The sequence below is a fragment of the Galleria mellonella genome, unplaced genomic scaffold (assembly GCF_026898425.1).
Source record: "Galleria mellonella isolate WM207_F2 unplaced genomic scaffold, CSIRO_AGI_GalMel_v1 utg65, whole genome shotgun sequence".
NCBI lineage: Eukaryota > Metazoa > Arthropoda > Insecta > Lepidoptera > Pyralidae > Galleria > Galleria mellonella.
Genome location: NW_026442138.1, coordinates 13,682,108 through 13,700,530, shown reverse-complemented (window position 1 = coordinate 13,700,530; position 18,423 = coordinate 13,682,108). Strand labels below are relative to the sequence as shown.

General features: G+C 34.3%; 1 protein-coding gene across 1 annotated transcript; it reads right to left on the bottom strand.

Moving 5' to 3' along the window:
- Positions 1–7,046: 7,046 nt before the first annotated feature.
- On the bottom strand, positions 7,047–17,949 carry LOC113510253 (ATP-sensitive inward rectifier potassium channel 12-like). Its single transcript, XM_052900665.1, has 3 exons — positions 17,831–17,949; positions 12,846–12,974; positions 7,047–12,604 (listed from the first exon to the last, which is right to left on the bottom strand). The coding sequence occupies exons 2-3, from the start codon at positions 12,949–12,951 to the stop codon at positions 11,529–11,531; spliced, it is 1,182 nt and encodes a 393-aa protein (XP_052756625.1). The 5' UTR covers positions 12,952–12,974; positions 17,831–17,949; the 3' UTR covers positions 7,047–11,528.
- Between the last annotated feature and the right edge of the window lie 474 nt (positions 17,950–18,423).

The window sequence follows — 18,423 nt, the reverse complement described above, 5'->3', positions numbered from 1 at the left end:
CAATAAGTTAAGGGTGCTTTGATAAGGTCTCATAATGAATGTATGTAGTTAAAAAGAGAGAAAAAAAAACATTAAGATGCAATAAACAACATAACGGTCCCGTGGAGCGAAAAATTAAGATATTATTGGAGCTGGAATATTTTTAAAGATCATCGTTTGATGTTACGTTAAAGGGTTTTCGTACTATTACGGTCGAGAAGATTACGATTTATGATGATATCTACTCCAGACTCAGGGCCGTAGATAAATCCAAGTTCAAGGTAGGCCAAAAGAAGTTTTTGGTAGGGCAGAACCCATAATTAAGTGACTTCGAAAAAGCAAATCTAGCTAATTTTCTTGGGGCCTTTCATTTTAAGGTAGGACATTGTGCCTTTCAAGATATGACATTGCCCCTTAATGGCCCCTAGCTACGGCCAATTCCTGATTCGAAACTTTTTTTACGTCATAAATATGGCAAAAAGGCCATTTGATGCTAAACTTAACAGTTTAGCATCAAATGGCCTTTTTGTGGCCACAGTCAGTGGTCGCCTACAACACAAAGTAGAGGAATACGGGATTATTAGTAATGGGGACTAGAGTCCCCATTAGCAAGGTCGACCTCCACGCGGTTTCTCTAAGAAACCATCGTGAATAATTCTAGTTGAATTCTTCATGATGGACTAACTGATCTACTTTCATTGTCACCTATCATCCGTCACTGGTGTCCCGCTAGTGTATATCTATAGCGCAGACGGGGTTACCATTCCATAATTATCCCATAAAAATACAAAGTAAGCTAATACAAACTATATAAAAAACTCCACTATGTATGATGTTTCTAGAAGAACCTCTCTAGTGAGCCGAGACATTTCACAATCCGAGTATTATTTGTTATTTTACAAAGTTAATGACCGCCGTGTGATCCCGGCATAGTATAGGCTACCCCTTTCATTCCCATGGGTGTCGTAAGAGGCAACTAAAGGAACTTAATGGTCGACAAATTGGCAGCAGCGTTACGCTTAAAACATCACCAAATCTAAACTGCGGTTGCCATCTCGCCTACCAACTACCTCACAACTGAAAGGCCGCAGATTTTCCGCTTGTACAGTTTAACTTTAACAGTGGGCAATTAACGGCTTGTATGATGTAAATGATGAGCCGTTTCTCATTTTTGTCAGCTGCTTTTTTGGTTTAAAATGTTATTTGTGCTGTGCTCATCGTCTCTGCATGGTGTGTTAAAGTAAATGTCTATCTATCTGTCAATCGATCTATAAACTTGTCCTCCTTATCCAGAAGCAGAAAATTTTGATAGAATATAATTCAGAACAGATTGTTGACTTTTGACAGGATAAAATTCTAAAAATCATTCTTATGGTAGATATCAACAGAGTCTATTTTAATAGACAGATATCTATTCAAGATCTCCATATTCATTTTTTTATACCACTGAAGTGGCAAACAAACATAAGGCCTACCTGATGATAAGCGGTTACCGTAGCCTATAAACGCCTGCAATACCAGTGGCTATACGCGCGTAAAGGCAAAAACTACTGTATTATTATCTATAGTATATAGGTTATGTAAGGTAATAGGTTTTTGTAGTAATTTTACTAAGTAATCCTAACTTTACATGTATATAATATATTCTTTAGCAATATAAAGGTTGTAAGTTTTTTAGTAATAAATAGAAATAAAGCACAAGTACTCACAGTTCACTTGTCTTTCTTTTCGTTTAAGAGTTTCCTCTTGTCGGTGCAACTAATTCATGCATCTTCTTCCAGACAGCTCTATCCCAGGCCATATCCTTTACTTCCCTATACGACATGACACCTAGTGTTTCTTTTATCTATCCCATGTAATTATTCCTCGGTTCATTTATAATATTTTAGAATTATTAAATAATATTTACTTAGTACATATACATAGTATATTTAACTATGGCTTCTTTAGAACTTCCATCAACAATAATAGTGATATATTTTATATAATGACCACGTGGTTCACTATACTTGTTCACTCTTGATACATCAGGGAGCTCCGCTTTATTCAACGGTAGGACAAGAAGTGCCTCCCCACCCAAATAACAATGTTTTATATCTACGAGTATACTGCCGAATTCGAGTAAACAAGTCAACGATACCACGTGTTCTTACAATTTTATTACTTTTTATTCAAGTATCATGATAATAAATAATTATATAATCAATTAAAATATAAATTAATGTTTTATATACATTACAAAAATATTACAAAATTTGGTGTAATAACAATTTTAATATTTTATAATATTTGAAGTAGTTAGTATGATTTTTATTAATAAATGTAGGTACGCATTTTAACACAATATGTATAAGAATATTAATATAATTAAAAAAAATCTAACACACGCGTTACCGACTCTTTAGAAACCTCTTGAGCCCTTTTTTGAAGAACCCCATGCTGTAGTCTTTTGGTAAAACCTCGACAAAGAACTCATTCCATAACCTAAGCGTTCGTGGGAAGAAACATCTCTGAAACCGCGCCGTACGCGACCATCTAGGCTCTAAGTTAATTAGTATAGTTTATATCTGTCACGCCTGTCTCCCATTAGGGTAGGCAGAAACAATGGAACGCCAAATGCTTCGATTCAAACAAACCTCTTTCGCTTCTTCCACATTCATCAATCTTGTCATACACGCTCGTCGGTTACGGGTACTTTTAATTTGGCCCTTCTTCAGCACGTCGCCTATTTGGTCGACATACGTCCGTCTAGGGCGGCCCCTACCGACATCTCCATTCATTCTTGCTCGATAAATCTCTTTCGTAATTCTTCTTTCATCCATCCTCTCCAAATGACCAAACCAACGCAACATTCCTTTTTCGATTTTGGTCACTACATCGACTTTCAGTCCACACTTCTCTCTGATCACACTGTTTCTTACTCTATCTTTTAAAGTAATACCACACATACTTCTCAAAGCTCTCATCTGTACAGCATTTATCTTACTTTCATGCTTCTTCTGCCATACCCACGATTCGCTTCCATACATGAGTGTTGGTGTCAGTACTCCTTGAATTATAGCAAGGCGAGCTTTGCTCGATACATTTTTACTTGACATAATCGAGAGCAATGCACCGTTAACACTGTTTCCCGCTTTTACTCTCCTCTTAATATCTCTTTCACACTTCCCATCCCTCGTAAACAAAGAACCTAAATATAGAAACTCACTCACTTGCTCCACTTTTTCATCTCCTATCATAATCTGGCATGCCGTTAAACTTTCATTCCTCTCAAAAACCATTACCTTCGTCTTCTTCGCATTTATTTTCATACCTTTTCTTGCATACGCTTCATTCATTATAGTCACCATTTGTTGTAATTCATACTCCGACGATGCAAAAAGTACTTGGTCGTCGGCGTATAAAAGAGTCTTAAACAGAGACTCATTCATCCTGAATCCACAATTAGATCCTTTCAAATCGGTCAAGCAACTGTCCATAAATAGGTTGAACAGCCAAGGAGACGCTACACAGCCCTGTCTAACACCGCGTTCAATGCCAAACCAGTCTGTATAGACTCCATTTATTCTGACACAGGCATTTGAATCCTTATATAAAGATTTGAAAGCCCGTATCAAATGGCTGCTCACCCCATACATTGCCAGTGTTGACCACAGTTCATTCCTCTCCACTCTATCATAAGCCTTTTCAAGGTCAATGAAGGCGCAGAAAACCTTCTGATGTTGAGCTAAGGTTTTCTCTGTTATGCACCTTAAGGAAAAGACTTGATCCGTACATCCCATACCCTTTCGAAACCCTGCTTGCACATCCCAAATTTTACTTTCCGTCTCATTCATCACTCTTTTAATCAAAATCCTAGCATACAATTTGCCTACAACACTAAGAAGGCTTATTCCGCGGAAATTTTTGCATAGTTTATAATAGTATAATTTCTCTTAAATATGTATCTGCCATATACCCACATAGTCTAGTTACAATTTTATTACAGAAATTTTAAAGTCGATTGCTTGGGCACCTCTGTCCCATTTGTGTTTCTACCGTGAAGCAGTTGTGTTTTAATGGCTATGTTTCGATTTGAAGGGTGGAATATGGCAGTGAATTTACAGGGTACAGAGGAATACTACCTGAGTCCTCAGAAATGGCAACGCATGGGGGGTATCATGGGCGAAACAGTATACTCTGTTATGTCCATGATACTGGTCATGTCTATAGGCGACGGTTACCAATTTCCATCAGGTGGGTCGTCAGCTTGATCGCCATTCTAAGTTGTATAAAAAAATACTTGACAATGTTAATAAGTTACGCATTTCCCATGTTTTGAGTGCTCAAAATACGTGACGTCCATTTACAAAATAAAACAATATGTCCCACTATCATGTTCCCGGTATTTCTGCGTGCTGTCTTGACAATTTATTTTTACTCTTAGACAAAGGCTCGAATGTCAGGATCAGTTTGAGATATGAAGCTAGTATAATGTCATAAGAATTTCTCAGTGAAAATGTATGTATTTTGTAAATAGTTTCATATATTTTTATTTATTTACTGGATTCTTGTCCGCTGCTTCGTATGCATGGATTTTAGAAGTATGAAAATCAACGAAATAGACCAATTCGAAATAGCATCAGTTTTATTATATTATTAAGATAATGTTATATATAATATGGTTATACTTATATTTTTTTTTATACAACTTAGAATGGCAAACAAGCTGACGGCCCACCTGATGGAAAGTGATAACCGTTGCCTATAGACATGAGCAGTAGCATGGACATAACAGAGTATACTGTTTCGCCCATGATACCCCCCATGCGTTGCCATTCCTGAGGACTCAGATGTTATTCCTCCGTACCCTGTAAATTCGTCGAGCATTAGACGATTAAATACTGATATAAATACTAGCTACAATAATAATAAAGATTTATTGTATATAAAAAAATATACAGCCATGGGATACAGTAATTTCAAAGTCATTAATATAATAAAGGATAAAAATAAAAAGTCATTTCACTCAAGACTGGCATAAATCTATACAAATACTTTTATGTTAACTAACTAACAATAACTTCCCTACGGACATGTTTCATGAGTTAGAACATAGAACTATTTAATAAATACATTACATATAACTCATCAGAACCTACGTCCAAATACCGTGACGGTTACAATTGGAATATTTCTAAAACTTGTCACATTAGAATTATTAATATCGGAACAAAAACAACTACAATATTAAACGCTGGATAGTTCCGATTCGAACTGTAGGCGAATATGTCACGGACCATAGTTGAAATAGTTTACCATATGATGTATTGTAAAAGTTATGAAATAATTCACTATACTCGTAGCTATGAAGTTCGGAATTTCTTTATAGTGATGTGACAAGTTTGGTTATAAATTATCGATTTATTTATATCGATAAAACTATCACAATTAACATACCAGAAAGAGACTTTGTACAAAAGTCGTTTTCTTAGACACCTCTGTCTCAATTGTGTTTTAACCGTAAAACAGTTGTGTTTGCATGGCTGTGTTTTGGTTTAAAGAATAGGATATGGCAGTAAATTAACAGGATACAGAGGAATTACACCAGAGTCTTCAGGAATGGCAACACATGGGGGGTTGAAACACAAAAGGGACAGAGGTACCCAAGCTTTCAACTTTTGTACCAACGTCTCAATTTTTCTGTTATCTATACACTGTAGTTGTATAAAACTATCATATGTCGTTATTTATTTTGTGTTAATTGAAACTTTTTTAAGATATCACTATTTATTCATATACGAGTACACACACTTAAATTATGGTAATTATAAATAAAATTAAATGCAGCTATATGATATAAATATCATTTATCATTAAGGTTTCTAATGGTTAAACTATGATGCTATTTTGAGCATGCGAAGAATAATTGATGTCCGATTGTAAACTGATTTCTGACAATTGATCTATTACAATAATTGTTTGCTACATTAATTAATTAATTGTATTGTATTGTAAAATCTTTATTGTACATTAATTTATACTGAATTCATTAAAAGATTTAATATACAATGGCGGACTTATCCCATAAAGGGATCTCTTACACTCAACCTTTGAGAAGCTGATAGAAAACTGCAGAATGTACAAGAGTAATAACCGTACAGCTTAAGATAAACTAAATAATACCCAGTAAAAAATTGGATATATAATACAATAAAAATAACTGTATATACCTAAATATGTAAATAATAAAAGTAATATAAAATTGGAATGTGTTAACCACGAGAAATGTGTAGTGTTTAGAATTGAACCATACATTGAGTAGCATTAAAAAATATCGATATAATTATATCGACAAAACTATCCCAACTCGATATTGGTTATGTATATTCAAAAGGACTTTCGAAGAAGAAGATAGTTCTCAATTTGGTTGTATTTTGTTTGTTTGTTACCTCATAACTTCTTTAGTACTAAATCGATTTGGATAATTCTTTTTTTTTTATCTAAAAGGATATATTTATATATTGGCGCCATAGATTTTTGATCAAAATCTGTTAAATAATTTAACTTTTAGACCAAGGTAAGTAATTTTGTCATAATTGATAAAATCTTTCTTATCTACCCAAAGGTTGTCTGGAGCAGGCAGGGTACTAGCACAAATGCACACACACATACACACAAACGCGCGCGCACACACACACACACACACACATTCACACACGCGTACTCGCACTCGCACACGCACACACACACTCGCACACGCACACACACACTCGCACACATACACACGCGCACACATACACACGCGCACACGCACACGTACACACACACGTGTACACACACGCACACACACATGCATACGCACACATGCAATGTATAGTCTTACAATATACATAAAACTATTCAGTCACAGTAACAGGAATATCGAATTTGTAAAAGTTTATATAATTTAATAGGTACAGGCTCGACCCATATGGGGACCATATTTAAGCAATTCTGTACCTTACTATTTTGAATAAAGATTATTATTATTATAGCAATGTGGCTATTAGACCCCGTTCCTAACAACCCCTTCCCCCTCTGCGACATAAGTTGTAACCCTAGTCGTAACATAGTTACAAAAAGCAAAGCCGCTTAAACAGAAAGTAGATATACTTACTGTCACATGAATCAACATTTTATCGACATAAAAACTATTGCACTCCCATAACGTAGAAAATTATCAACACCATAACATAACACATGAAAATAAAATGCGATAAACATAATGTACAATACATAAAAATATATTACTGGCGTCCATAAAAGTTTTTCCTCAATAAAAAAAAATATATATATATGTATGTATATCACACGTGATACTTCTGAATAACTTGTTAGAGGCGACATATTTTTGAACATCATAGCTTTCATCCAATCCATTTCTTACGGGACCTCAACGTCATGTCGGATTCTATTTACATGTGAAATTAGACGGGGAACGGGGGCTGATAGAAAAATAAAATATTTATATACCCTCCTCTTTCCTTTCATATGAAGTTTCCCCGTCCCTCGGGGAGAAGGCATTGTCACGCTCCTTACACTGCGATATGAAATGTGACGTGTGTTTTGACATTTATCTGTCAAGATGTTGGCTATTTGTCATGTGTTTGATTGAATAAAACCAAATAAGAGGGATACTTTGTACAAAAGTCGATCTCTTGGGTACCTGTGTCCCATTCGTGGTTCTACCGTCAAGCAGTTGTGTTTGCATAGCTGTGTTTCGGTTTGAAGTGTGGGATATGGCGTAAATTTACAGGGTACAGAGGAATAACACCTGAGTCCTCGAGAATGGCAACGCATGGGGGGTATCATGGGCGAAACAGTATACTCTGTTATATCCATGGTACTGCTCATGTCTATAGGCGACGGTTACCACTTTCCATCAGGTGGGCCGTCAGCTTGTTTGCCATTCTAAGTTGTATAAAAAAAGGTAGTTAATTTGTTAAATAAACAATGTAGTTGATTTCAACTGTTTATATATTAAAAAGAGAATATTAAGGTTTCTTCAGATTCGGCGAGGTGCACGTGATACCCATAGTGTTGCAGGCGTCCTTAGGCTACAGTGACCGTTTACCATCAGACCTGTAGAGCTGTATGCTCGTTTGCCATCTTCGTACTACAGTAAAAATGTGTACTTATAAAATTTAACAATATTTTTTTAATGTTAATTTAGTATTCAAAATATTTATATTCAAACTATGTATATATGTGTGAGTGTGTATACGTGTGTAGATGGGTGTTTTTGTGTTTGTGCACAGTTTGAGTACATTGTAAGGAGTAAGTAAACTTCTTTATGAGTTATAATATAGGAATACTTAACGTACTTCGAACTAGTTATTATTTTAATGGATGATAATAGAATGGTAACTCCACCTGCGCTTTCGGTATACCAGTAAGAGATAATTGGCGAGGACGAAAGCAGGCTGTTAGCCCCTCGTGACGAATTTAACAATAATTCACTACAATGGTTCAGGGGGAACTGCGTGTAGGTTAACCTGATTGGGTATATTGCTAGCAATGGGGCTGTTGGACCTCATTACTAGCAATCCCTGTCCTCCACTTCAGGTTCTAGGTCCTACAGAAATTATATCAAAATCGATTCAGCAGTTAAGTGTTAACTAACTAAACTGTTAAATAACTGGTTTTACTACAATTCAAGTGGGTTTTTTTTTTTTGTAAAACAATACCTTAAATTATCATACGATATAAATAAAATAATAAGTTAATCACTTTACAACAAAAAGCTTCGAAGTTTTAAGTGAACTAGACATTTTCGTCGCAAAACTAGACACTAACTTGAGATAACACTTGATAAACTTAATGTTATACTTCAACATTTACTGTGATTTATGCGTTAAGAAAGTTTTCGAGCTTTGGAAAATTCAATAAAAGTCTATTTATATCTTAATATTTACTTAAATATCTGATTAGAATCTGGATCGAATTAGCAATGAGGAGGTCCTGCTTAGGGTTAAGGAAAAAAGACAAATTATTAGAACTATTGAGGACAGAAGGGGAAAAATGTTGGGACACTTGATACGACACGACAAACTTATGAACATTATAATAGAAGGTAAGATAGAAGGAAGAAGGGGGAGAGGGAGACCGAGACATAGTTACATCAGGCAGATCAAGGAAGGAGTTGGTGTCGTGTCGTATCAAGAGGTGAAGAGACTCGCTGAAAATCGTAGTGAGTGGCAAGAGCTCCACCGACAAGGGCGCAGCTCTTAAATGGATAGATAGATAGATAGATCTGATTAGAATTTGATAGAGAAATAGTTTGTGTCCTAATAGATTTACAGACTTGAACTATACTAGCGACACGCCCCGGCTACGCATTATTTTTCGTATAATATAATGAAGCCTATATTATTAATTGATAGGGTAGATTTTTTTAGATAAAAGAATTTTTATACTCAACTATAACTGTATACTCTGTTATGTCCACGGTACTGCTCATGTCTATAGGCGACGGCTACCACTTTCCATCAGATGGGGGCGTCAGCTTGTTTGCCGACAAGCCGACAGCAGGACTTAACGACTTTTAATTTAATTGATACTTATTATTTTATTTAATATAGCTATTTTAATATTTTTACTATGATAAACACGGATTCGATATTCGCACAATATTTAAGAATACAGACGTGTGTGTTCGTATGTATGTCTTTTTAAATGACTATATATATTTGTATTTTAGAATATACCCATTATTTATGTTAACTTTAATGCACTGTGAAATTCTATAACCTAAAGTCTCTCGACTTGAAGAATGACGCATTTGTTCTTGTAACGTTAATATTATTTTTAACACAAAACCACTAATAACTACTTAAAACTTAGACAGTTTTCATGTTACTGTGAATTTCCCTATAGGCTCATAATCTACTAAGTTTATGCAATTTACGAAAATACTGTGCAGTTGCGTTTTTAAATATTTTCAAAAAGGAAACAGTTCTCGATTCGACTGTATTATTATTGGAGTAACGACCATAGAAGATGCTGTAAATGGTAACATTTATTTGAAACAAATAACAGGTTATAGTTTAAGATTATGTTTCACAGGAAAAAACCAACTACATTTTTGTTAAACCACTTATTTTTTTTAACTGACTTAAAAAGTAAACTACTAAACTGATTTTGATAGAATTTCTATTGGGCCAATCGAGTCGTGTGGTCCCGGTATAAAATAGCCTACCCCTTCCTATCCCGTGGGTGTCGTAAGAGCCGACTAAGGGAGGGCGAGGGATGGGCAGCATTAATACATCTCTAAAACCTGACTGTGGTTGCCAATCCGCCCGCCAAGCGTGGCAACTACAAAAACCACCCAAGGGGGAAGCTTATATTCAGCACTGAACAATCAAAGGCCGATATGATAACGCCATTCCTGAGAACTAAGGTGTTATACCTCTGTACTCTATAATTTCACTGCCTTTAAATCCCAATACAGCCATGCCAAAATAACAGCTTCACGGTATAAACACGAATTGGGCAAAAGTACTCAAGCAGACGACTTTTCTATAAAATCTCCCTGTAAAACATTAGTATAAATGTTGCATGTATCACTAATTTAAACATAAATATCTAAACGTGATCACAAAACTGAATTGACAGACAATTCGTCGTGCACATAAGTTTTGCATTTACAACAAAAGACCATTCAATAACAAACACATCAAATTCTCGGTATCTATAATCTTAAACAAACTTATTATAACTCGACAAACTTTATTTACATTCATAACAAGACTCGGCTCAATTTCATCAGCAGTAGGTACCTCGATTTAACAATTAATTAATAGTTTAAACTTTTGCTAATTAATTGAAAGTACTTCATCTCCACTTGTTAGTAAGTTCGGAAGCAGTGGCGCTTAGAAATTCTGCAAAGTTTATCAACTCAAAATCTTGTAAATAATGAAGACACGTAACTTGGTGCACAACAATTTGTGTACTTAAGCCAGTGATGTATGCTTATAGTATAAATTATTACGATCACTTCAAAATGTATTTATAATTATCTAGCAAAATAAACAATTCATTGTAAATAAAATTTCTAGAAGATTCTTGTTACTCAGTTACACTTCAGTTTTCGTCTTCATTATACTGTAGTAATCTAACTTATATATTTAACTTAAATAATAATACTTCTTTATAGTAATAGCTGATCAAATAAAAATATGTTATTGTTATCCATATTAACTAAACCTTGTGAACCATAACTATCCACACTATACACATATATTCATTATAAATATTAAATTGATAGCACTTTCCTATGTATAATAATGTACACGTTACACAATAGTTTTAACAAATCTAAACACATGTTCGTGATTCATTTTACAATCGGAAGGTTTACTTCTATGTTGATCTGATTTTATACTAATTTTATCATGTTTAAATTCAGTGTTTTCTTTAACTATACATTTCAATTTATTTTAGGAATTCTTTTCTGTGAAACCAAATGAAACTAAATCAAACGGAGATGATTGTAACATTTTAAATGTCGCTATTTAATGTTAAACATATTATCTCATTGTAGGTATGTTACTGTTATCACATACACTAACAGTATGTTTAATAGATGTAACAATAAATTTATATTCATGTGACGAACATAAAGGTGTATCTATCTGTTCTGTTACATTCAATTTAGAAAAGTCTACATCGAATATTTCATTTACACTATCATATTTCATTAAAGGTACAAATCGATGACCCCAAATAATATCATTCTCAGTATAACTCGACCTAGCCTGCACTGGTTGTCCAGTAGACTCTATAATCCCTTCGAAGACTACCAAAATTTCTAATCTACCACAAAATAAATCAGCCGCTGATATCTTATAGAGTGGACTAGTTTCGTCTATTATATGTACAACAGAAACAGGCCATAGAAAGAAACTGGATTCACAACCATCTAATTCCGCTTTCATTTCTATTTGATCTACATCATCTAAAAATTCAGAACCAATATCCATTTGTACAATGAACATTGAAGCTCTTATGTTTAATATCCTGGACTTTCTCATATCACCGACTCTAAATATCAAACACAATTTCCCATTTCTCATAGTGATAATGGCATTTTTACTGAAAAGTATAGTTTGTGTTCTCCCTTTTGGTCTTGTTAATTTTGCGAAGAGTATTCCAATCATAAATGATTGAAATATTGAACTGAATATACACTGTATGCACATTGCAAATATTGCATCTGGACATTGTACAGTAATAGCTCTCTTGCCGTAAGCAACAGTGGTGTGAACTTCAATACTAAACAAGAATGTCGAGGTAAATCCATAAATGTTTTTAATGCAAGGAGTCCATTTAGATCCATTTTGATTTTGTGGAAGATGATCTTCATATAAATCGCCATGAGTGTAAGCGATAGCCCAATAAATGAAACTGAAAAACAACCAGTCGATAATGAAGGCCACAAAGAAGTTAAATAATGCCCATCTCCAACGGGCTTCAACCAAAGTAACAAACCAGTGGGAAAAGATATTAAAATTGGGATTGTTAAATTTCTCAACATTGATGTCTCCATTTCTTTGTACGACTCGATCAAATTTGTATCGATAATTTTGACGGGATTTGAATAGTCCTGGAAGTAAAAAAATAAAAGATGATTTAAATGCTTAAGAGAAAAATGTTAAACCAAGTCAGACAATTTGCAAAACATATTATATCATCTTAATTATTAGATATTTAATGTGCATATAACACGTTCTTATACGACACGATAAGATAGTCAAATGACGGATATTTTTACATTATGAATAAAATTTTATTTACTTTAATATTATGTTATTTAAAGTTGATAATAGTAAACAATTTTTACGTACTACTCGTATTATTTCTTGAATAATAAACACCAGGCATTACAATAGTTGTTTTAACAGTTGCAAGTGGACCACTTCTATCGTATATATCTTCTGATTTACATTTCATGACTCTTTATAATATTTGTTAATCTGTGAAAGTAAATAAAATATAATTTAATTTTGTTTGCTTAAGTATCACATTATCCATCGTTTCTAACTTCTTTCTCTTCCCACTTATCATAATTTTTTTCATAATCTCTCTTTAAATGAATATTACCACTCATACCTTTACTTGAACTTGGTATATTCTTATATTAATATATATATACATAAGGCATTCATTTTCGAAATTAATTAATTATTCAGTCAACCAAACGCCGCTTTGACTAAGTGAATTTCGGCATATTCTTTAAACCAAATCAAAACGCCATTTCCTTTGTATTTTTGAATGAATGAATGAATGAATGAGTATACTTTATTTGCATTATACAATATAGGAAATAAACAAGACAATTTACAAACATAACGATACGATTGTATAAGTACAGTAAGGCGGTCTTATTGCTGAGAGCAATCTTTTCAAGACAACCTTAAGGTAATGGACTAATTGTTGTACAAGTAGGTATAATAGTGCTTTATAATTAAAAAAAGCATCTTTTGCAAATTAAAAATATATAAAAATTATATACATATATACATACATATACACATACATATACATACACATACATATATACATACACACATACATATACCTATCAATCAAACAAAATTATATAATCCCATGCATATATGTCAAATATGTACCCAATGCTAAGATACATATTAATAATTATAGGCACAAGGAAAACAAACTATCATAAAATAAATAATTATATAAATACATAAATAAAGAATGCCAATTTTTTAAATGAAGAAAAATCAGATAGAGAAAAGATAATCTTTCACTTGTCGTTTGAAAGAATCAATGGATTTTGTACTTCTAATAACAACAGGCAATGAATTCCATAACCTAATGCTAGAAACAGTGAAGGAATTGTGATAAAATTTAGTGGAATGAGAAGGTGTCATAAGGGAAAGGTTTTCGGAAGAACGTAATGTTAAAGTATGGGTAGAGGAGATGAATTTAAAACGTTCTTTAAGATAGGCAGGTGCACCAGGGTTAAAAAGAATATTATGTAACAAAGAGAGGGTATGTAAATCTCTTCGCCGGCGTATGGGAAGCCACTTAAGCTGAGAGCGATAGTGCGATACATGATCAAATTTGCGCAGACCAAAAACAAATCGTATGCAGAGGTTTTGAAGTCGTTCTAATTTATTTAGCATATCAATATTTAGATCTGGATAAGCGACATCTGCATAGTCAAGGATAGGGAGTAGGAGGGATTGAGCTAGGGAAATTTTAGTGGCTGTAGGTAGAAAGTTTCTAAGTCTTCGAAGCGACGCAGAAGCAGCGAACATCTTCCTGCTAACCTCGGTCACTTGGTACCTCCAAGATAGAGTGGAATCAAAGTAAATACTAAGATTCTTGACAGATTCACTAAAAGGGACACAAACACCATTACACTCCACTGAAGGTAATTTAGATATATCTAACTTGGATATGTAAGCGGGGCTACCAATAATAATCGTTTGCGTTTTATCTGGATTAATCCGAATGCCAAAGCACCTACTCCATTCTAGAATCCGCCTCAAGTCATGGTTAGTTTGGTTTATAGCTTGAGCAAGGTTATCAAAAGCAGTCTGTGAATATATTTGCAAATCATCTGCATACATGTGGTAGAAAGAAGATATTTCTAGAGTTATCGAGCTGATGAAGATGGCAAATAAAAGAGGTGACAGCACACCACCCTGCGGTACGCCGGCCATAGTGTCACACCACGATGAAGTGTTTTGTTCAATCTTAATACGTTGCCGACGTCCATACAGGTAATTGTGAAACCAATCAATTACCGCTGGAGATATGTTAAGAGAGCTGAGGACTCCAAGCAGGACATCAAAATCGACAGTATTAAAAGCATTACTGAAGTCCAATAATGTTAGCACAGTAAGTTGCCGATTTTCCATACCAAATCTGATGTCATCAGAAATCTTGACTAGAGCTGTAGCCGTGCTATGACCAGGACGAAAACCAGATTGAAGGATGTTATGAAGGCTGTTTACTGAAATAAAAGAACTCAATTGCCAATGAATTAATCGTTCAAGTACTTTAGATAGGAAAGGGAGTAATGAAATAGGTCGATAATCACTAAAGGAAGATGGGTTAGTTTTTTTTGGTATGGGGACGATGTGGGCATCTTTCCAACATTGAGGGAAAGAACCAGAAGAAATGGAAAAATTAAGGATACTGGATATAATGGGAATAAGGAGATCTAACAAAGGAATGATCATTTTACGGCTAATACCGTCAGCTCCGATAGCATTAGAGGTAATGGATAATGTAGCTCTCTTAACATCACAGTCGGTAAATCGATTAAAGACAAAAGGAGTGTGACTGGGAGTGGATAAAGAAGAAAGATAATTTATAGTATTAGTTTTGACTTCATTGTCAAGACAGGAGGAAGAAGAAAAATGACTGTTGATCATGTCAAGATCAAGATCATTAGAAATGTTTGTATTTCGAGATTTGCCAACTCCCATTGAATTAAGAAATTTCCAAACTTTAGCTTGGTCTTCATTTTCAACGGACTGATGAATATGGTGCCGCCGTGCATCTCTACACATCATGTTGCAATGATTCCTCACACGATGATATCTATCCCGTTTTCTTGAATTGGCAGGGTCATTTTTATAACATGCCTTGGCTCGGTTCTTTTTTTCTCGAAGCTGGCGAATATCATCAGTGAGCCAAGGAGCAGGAAGATGCTTGAGTCTGACTCGACGAACTGGTGCATGAACATCATAAAGTTGTATGAGAAGAGAATTAAAAATTTCAACTTTTGCGTCCATAGTGTCAGCCTCATTGATGATTGTCCAATCAATTCTAGACGCATCCTCACGAAGCTGCTCGATCTTCATACCACTAAAATTTCGTTGCAAAAGGATTTTAGGTTTAGGTTTAGGAGGTCGGATTTTATAGGAAAGGTAGATGAGATCATGATAGGAGAAAGCATCTGCACTAATTTGACCATGTCTCGCAACGTGATTAAGAGAGGTTACCATTATTAAATCTAGAAGGGATGGAGTGCAATTTGGAAAAAAATGCGTAGCATTCAGAGGAAGTATAGTCATGTTGATGGATTTCATAATATTTTGGAGACAGCGAGCACGAGAGTCAGTCTTCAGAAGACAGGTATTGAAATCTCCCATAATAATGGAGTGGCTGTATGATGCACTTAAATTTTCAAGAAGATTTTCAAAAGAAGGAAAGTAGTTAATAGTTAGATTTGGACTATAGTAAACTCCAAGAAGGACTTTGGTATTAGAGAGAGTAATCTCAAGAAAAAGGTGTTCAGCTGTGTTCGGGGGAGGAGGTTGCGGAGATTTGCTTACTATTGCGTACGGAATGTGGCTACGGAGATAAATAGCCACACCACCATGACACGAAGAAATACGGTCATTACGAAGTAAAATAAAGCCGGGAAGAGAATATGAGGTAGATGGTAATGATGGATGAAGGAAGGATTCGGATACTAGGATAGCATGAATGTTTTTGTTTTTACCGAAAGTAAGAAGCATGTCGGAATGATGTGCTGGAATACTTTGCGCATTAATGTGTACCGCATTAAAGTTTTTAGGTACATCAGCGAATTCTGTAATCAAAACATCGGTAAGGGAGTTATAGTTAGCACTTTGAAAACTATCATCACTCATCGTGCTTTCCAACGACAAGTAATCATCGTTAATATCTTCATCCGACGTTATTGGCATAATAATATAACAAATATAAATAAATAATTACAAAAATATATATATATATATATAAAATACAAATTGCAATACAAGTAGTAAAATACCTCAAGATACCGACGTTTATATTATAACGTTACCCGCCAGCAGCTTGAAAAGTTATAAAAATACTTGAAACATTTAAGAAAATTAAATTAAACGAAAAAGCACAACACCACACATATTACACAATTTAGTTGTAAAAATAGATTATCTGTGGTTTCTTAAAATACATGTAAAAATATCAGATTAAATAATTAACAGATTTTGTTTATTTATTAACTTTTGATGCCTTAACAACTTGACTAATCGACATGAAATATACCAATTCACAATAAAGTCAGAGATATTAATTAAAATATATAGTAATGATAGAAGACTATAATAATAGACGAATAGAAAAGGCGTTACACACGTGTTGCCGACCCTGAAGAAACCATTTGTAATTAAATTGAAAAATTACAGCATAGTGTTCATAAGAAGTTATTATGCCGCAATTTTTTATGCTACCATGCTGTAATTTTTTAAAAAAACTTCGACAGGGAGTTCATTCCATAACCTGAGCGTTTATGGGAGGAAACATATCTGAATCAGCGCTGTACACGACCGTCTATGCTCGTAAAGTATAGGGGTAAACTCCCTGTTGATGGAGAACTGTACAATGGTAGAATGTGGCAGTGAGCATCATATTGAACAATTCCTCTGAGCACAGTCTGTTGTACAAGCAATAAAACACACAGAGTGAGGAAATCTCTTAGTAAGAGTATTTACAATATAATAAGCTATGAAAAGAACCAAAATAACCGACATAGCCCGAAGGATAAGCAAGCTGAAGTGCTAATGGGCTGGTCACATAGCTCGAAGAACCGACAACCGATAGGGAAAAAAGATTCTTGAGTGGTGACCATGTTCGGGTAAACGCAGCGTAGGATGACCTCCCAATAGATTTAGTGACGACCTGAAATGCGTTCCAGGTAGTCAGTGGTTGCAGGTGGCTGTCTATTGGGCAGGCTTATGTCCAGCTGTGGATGAATAATGGCTGAAATGATGAATTATGAAGCTATGGGTTTAATAAGTTAGTAAGTAAGAAAGAAGATGATCGTATAAAGATTTCTTACCTCTTTTTTGCAGAATGCCAAAACACAAACGTCATTTGACAGTTAAATGTAAATACATATTATAAATAGTTGATAGATAACAATGTGACTGTAAACATAGCAACGCGTCTACAGATACGGAAGGCTCTATATCTATTAAAAGTATTCCGCTTTAGCAAGATAACTGTTTATTGTTTGATAATTGTGATAATTATATTCAAGAATACGTAATAGTATTGACGATAGTATTTTTTTTTCACAAAATTGTTATTTAAAAATGTATAACTATCGGTGGGATAGTTAAAATTAATCAATAAATTCTAATAAAAATAAATTTACGTTACATATACATACATCTTTGTCAGTTACTTTCCACTTTGATATGAGGTTAAAAATTTGTAACAATAGAAAGTAGAGTCTTATTAAGTTATTTATTTATTTAATTTATTTAACTCTTTATTGCACCAATAACGTAAAAATTAACAATGACATATAAACAATTCAACTGAAATACAGTATCATGAAGTACAGGTTAAAATATATATAAAGGTAGAAAAAGCGGTCTTATCGCTAGGGCAATCTCTTACAGACAACCTTTGGTTAATGGAGAACAT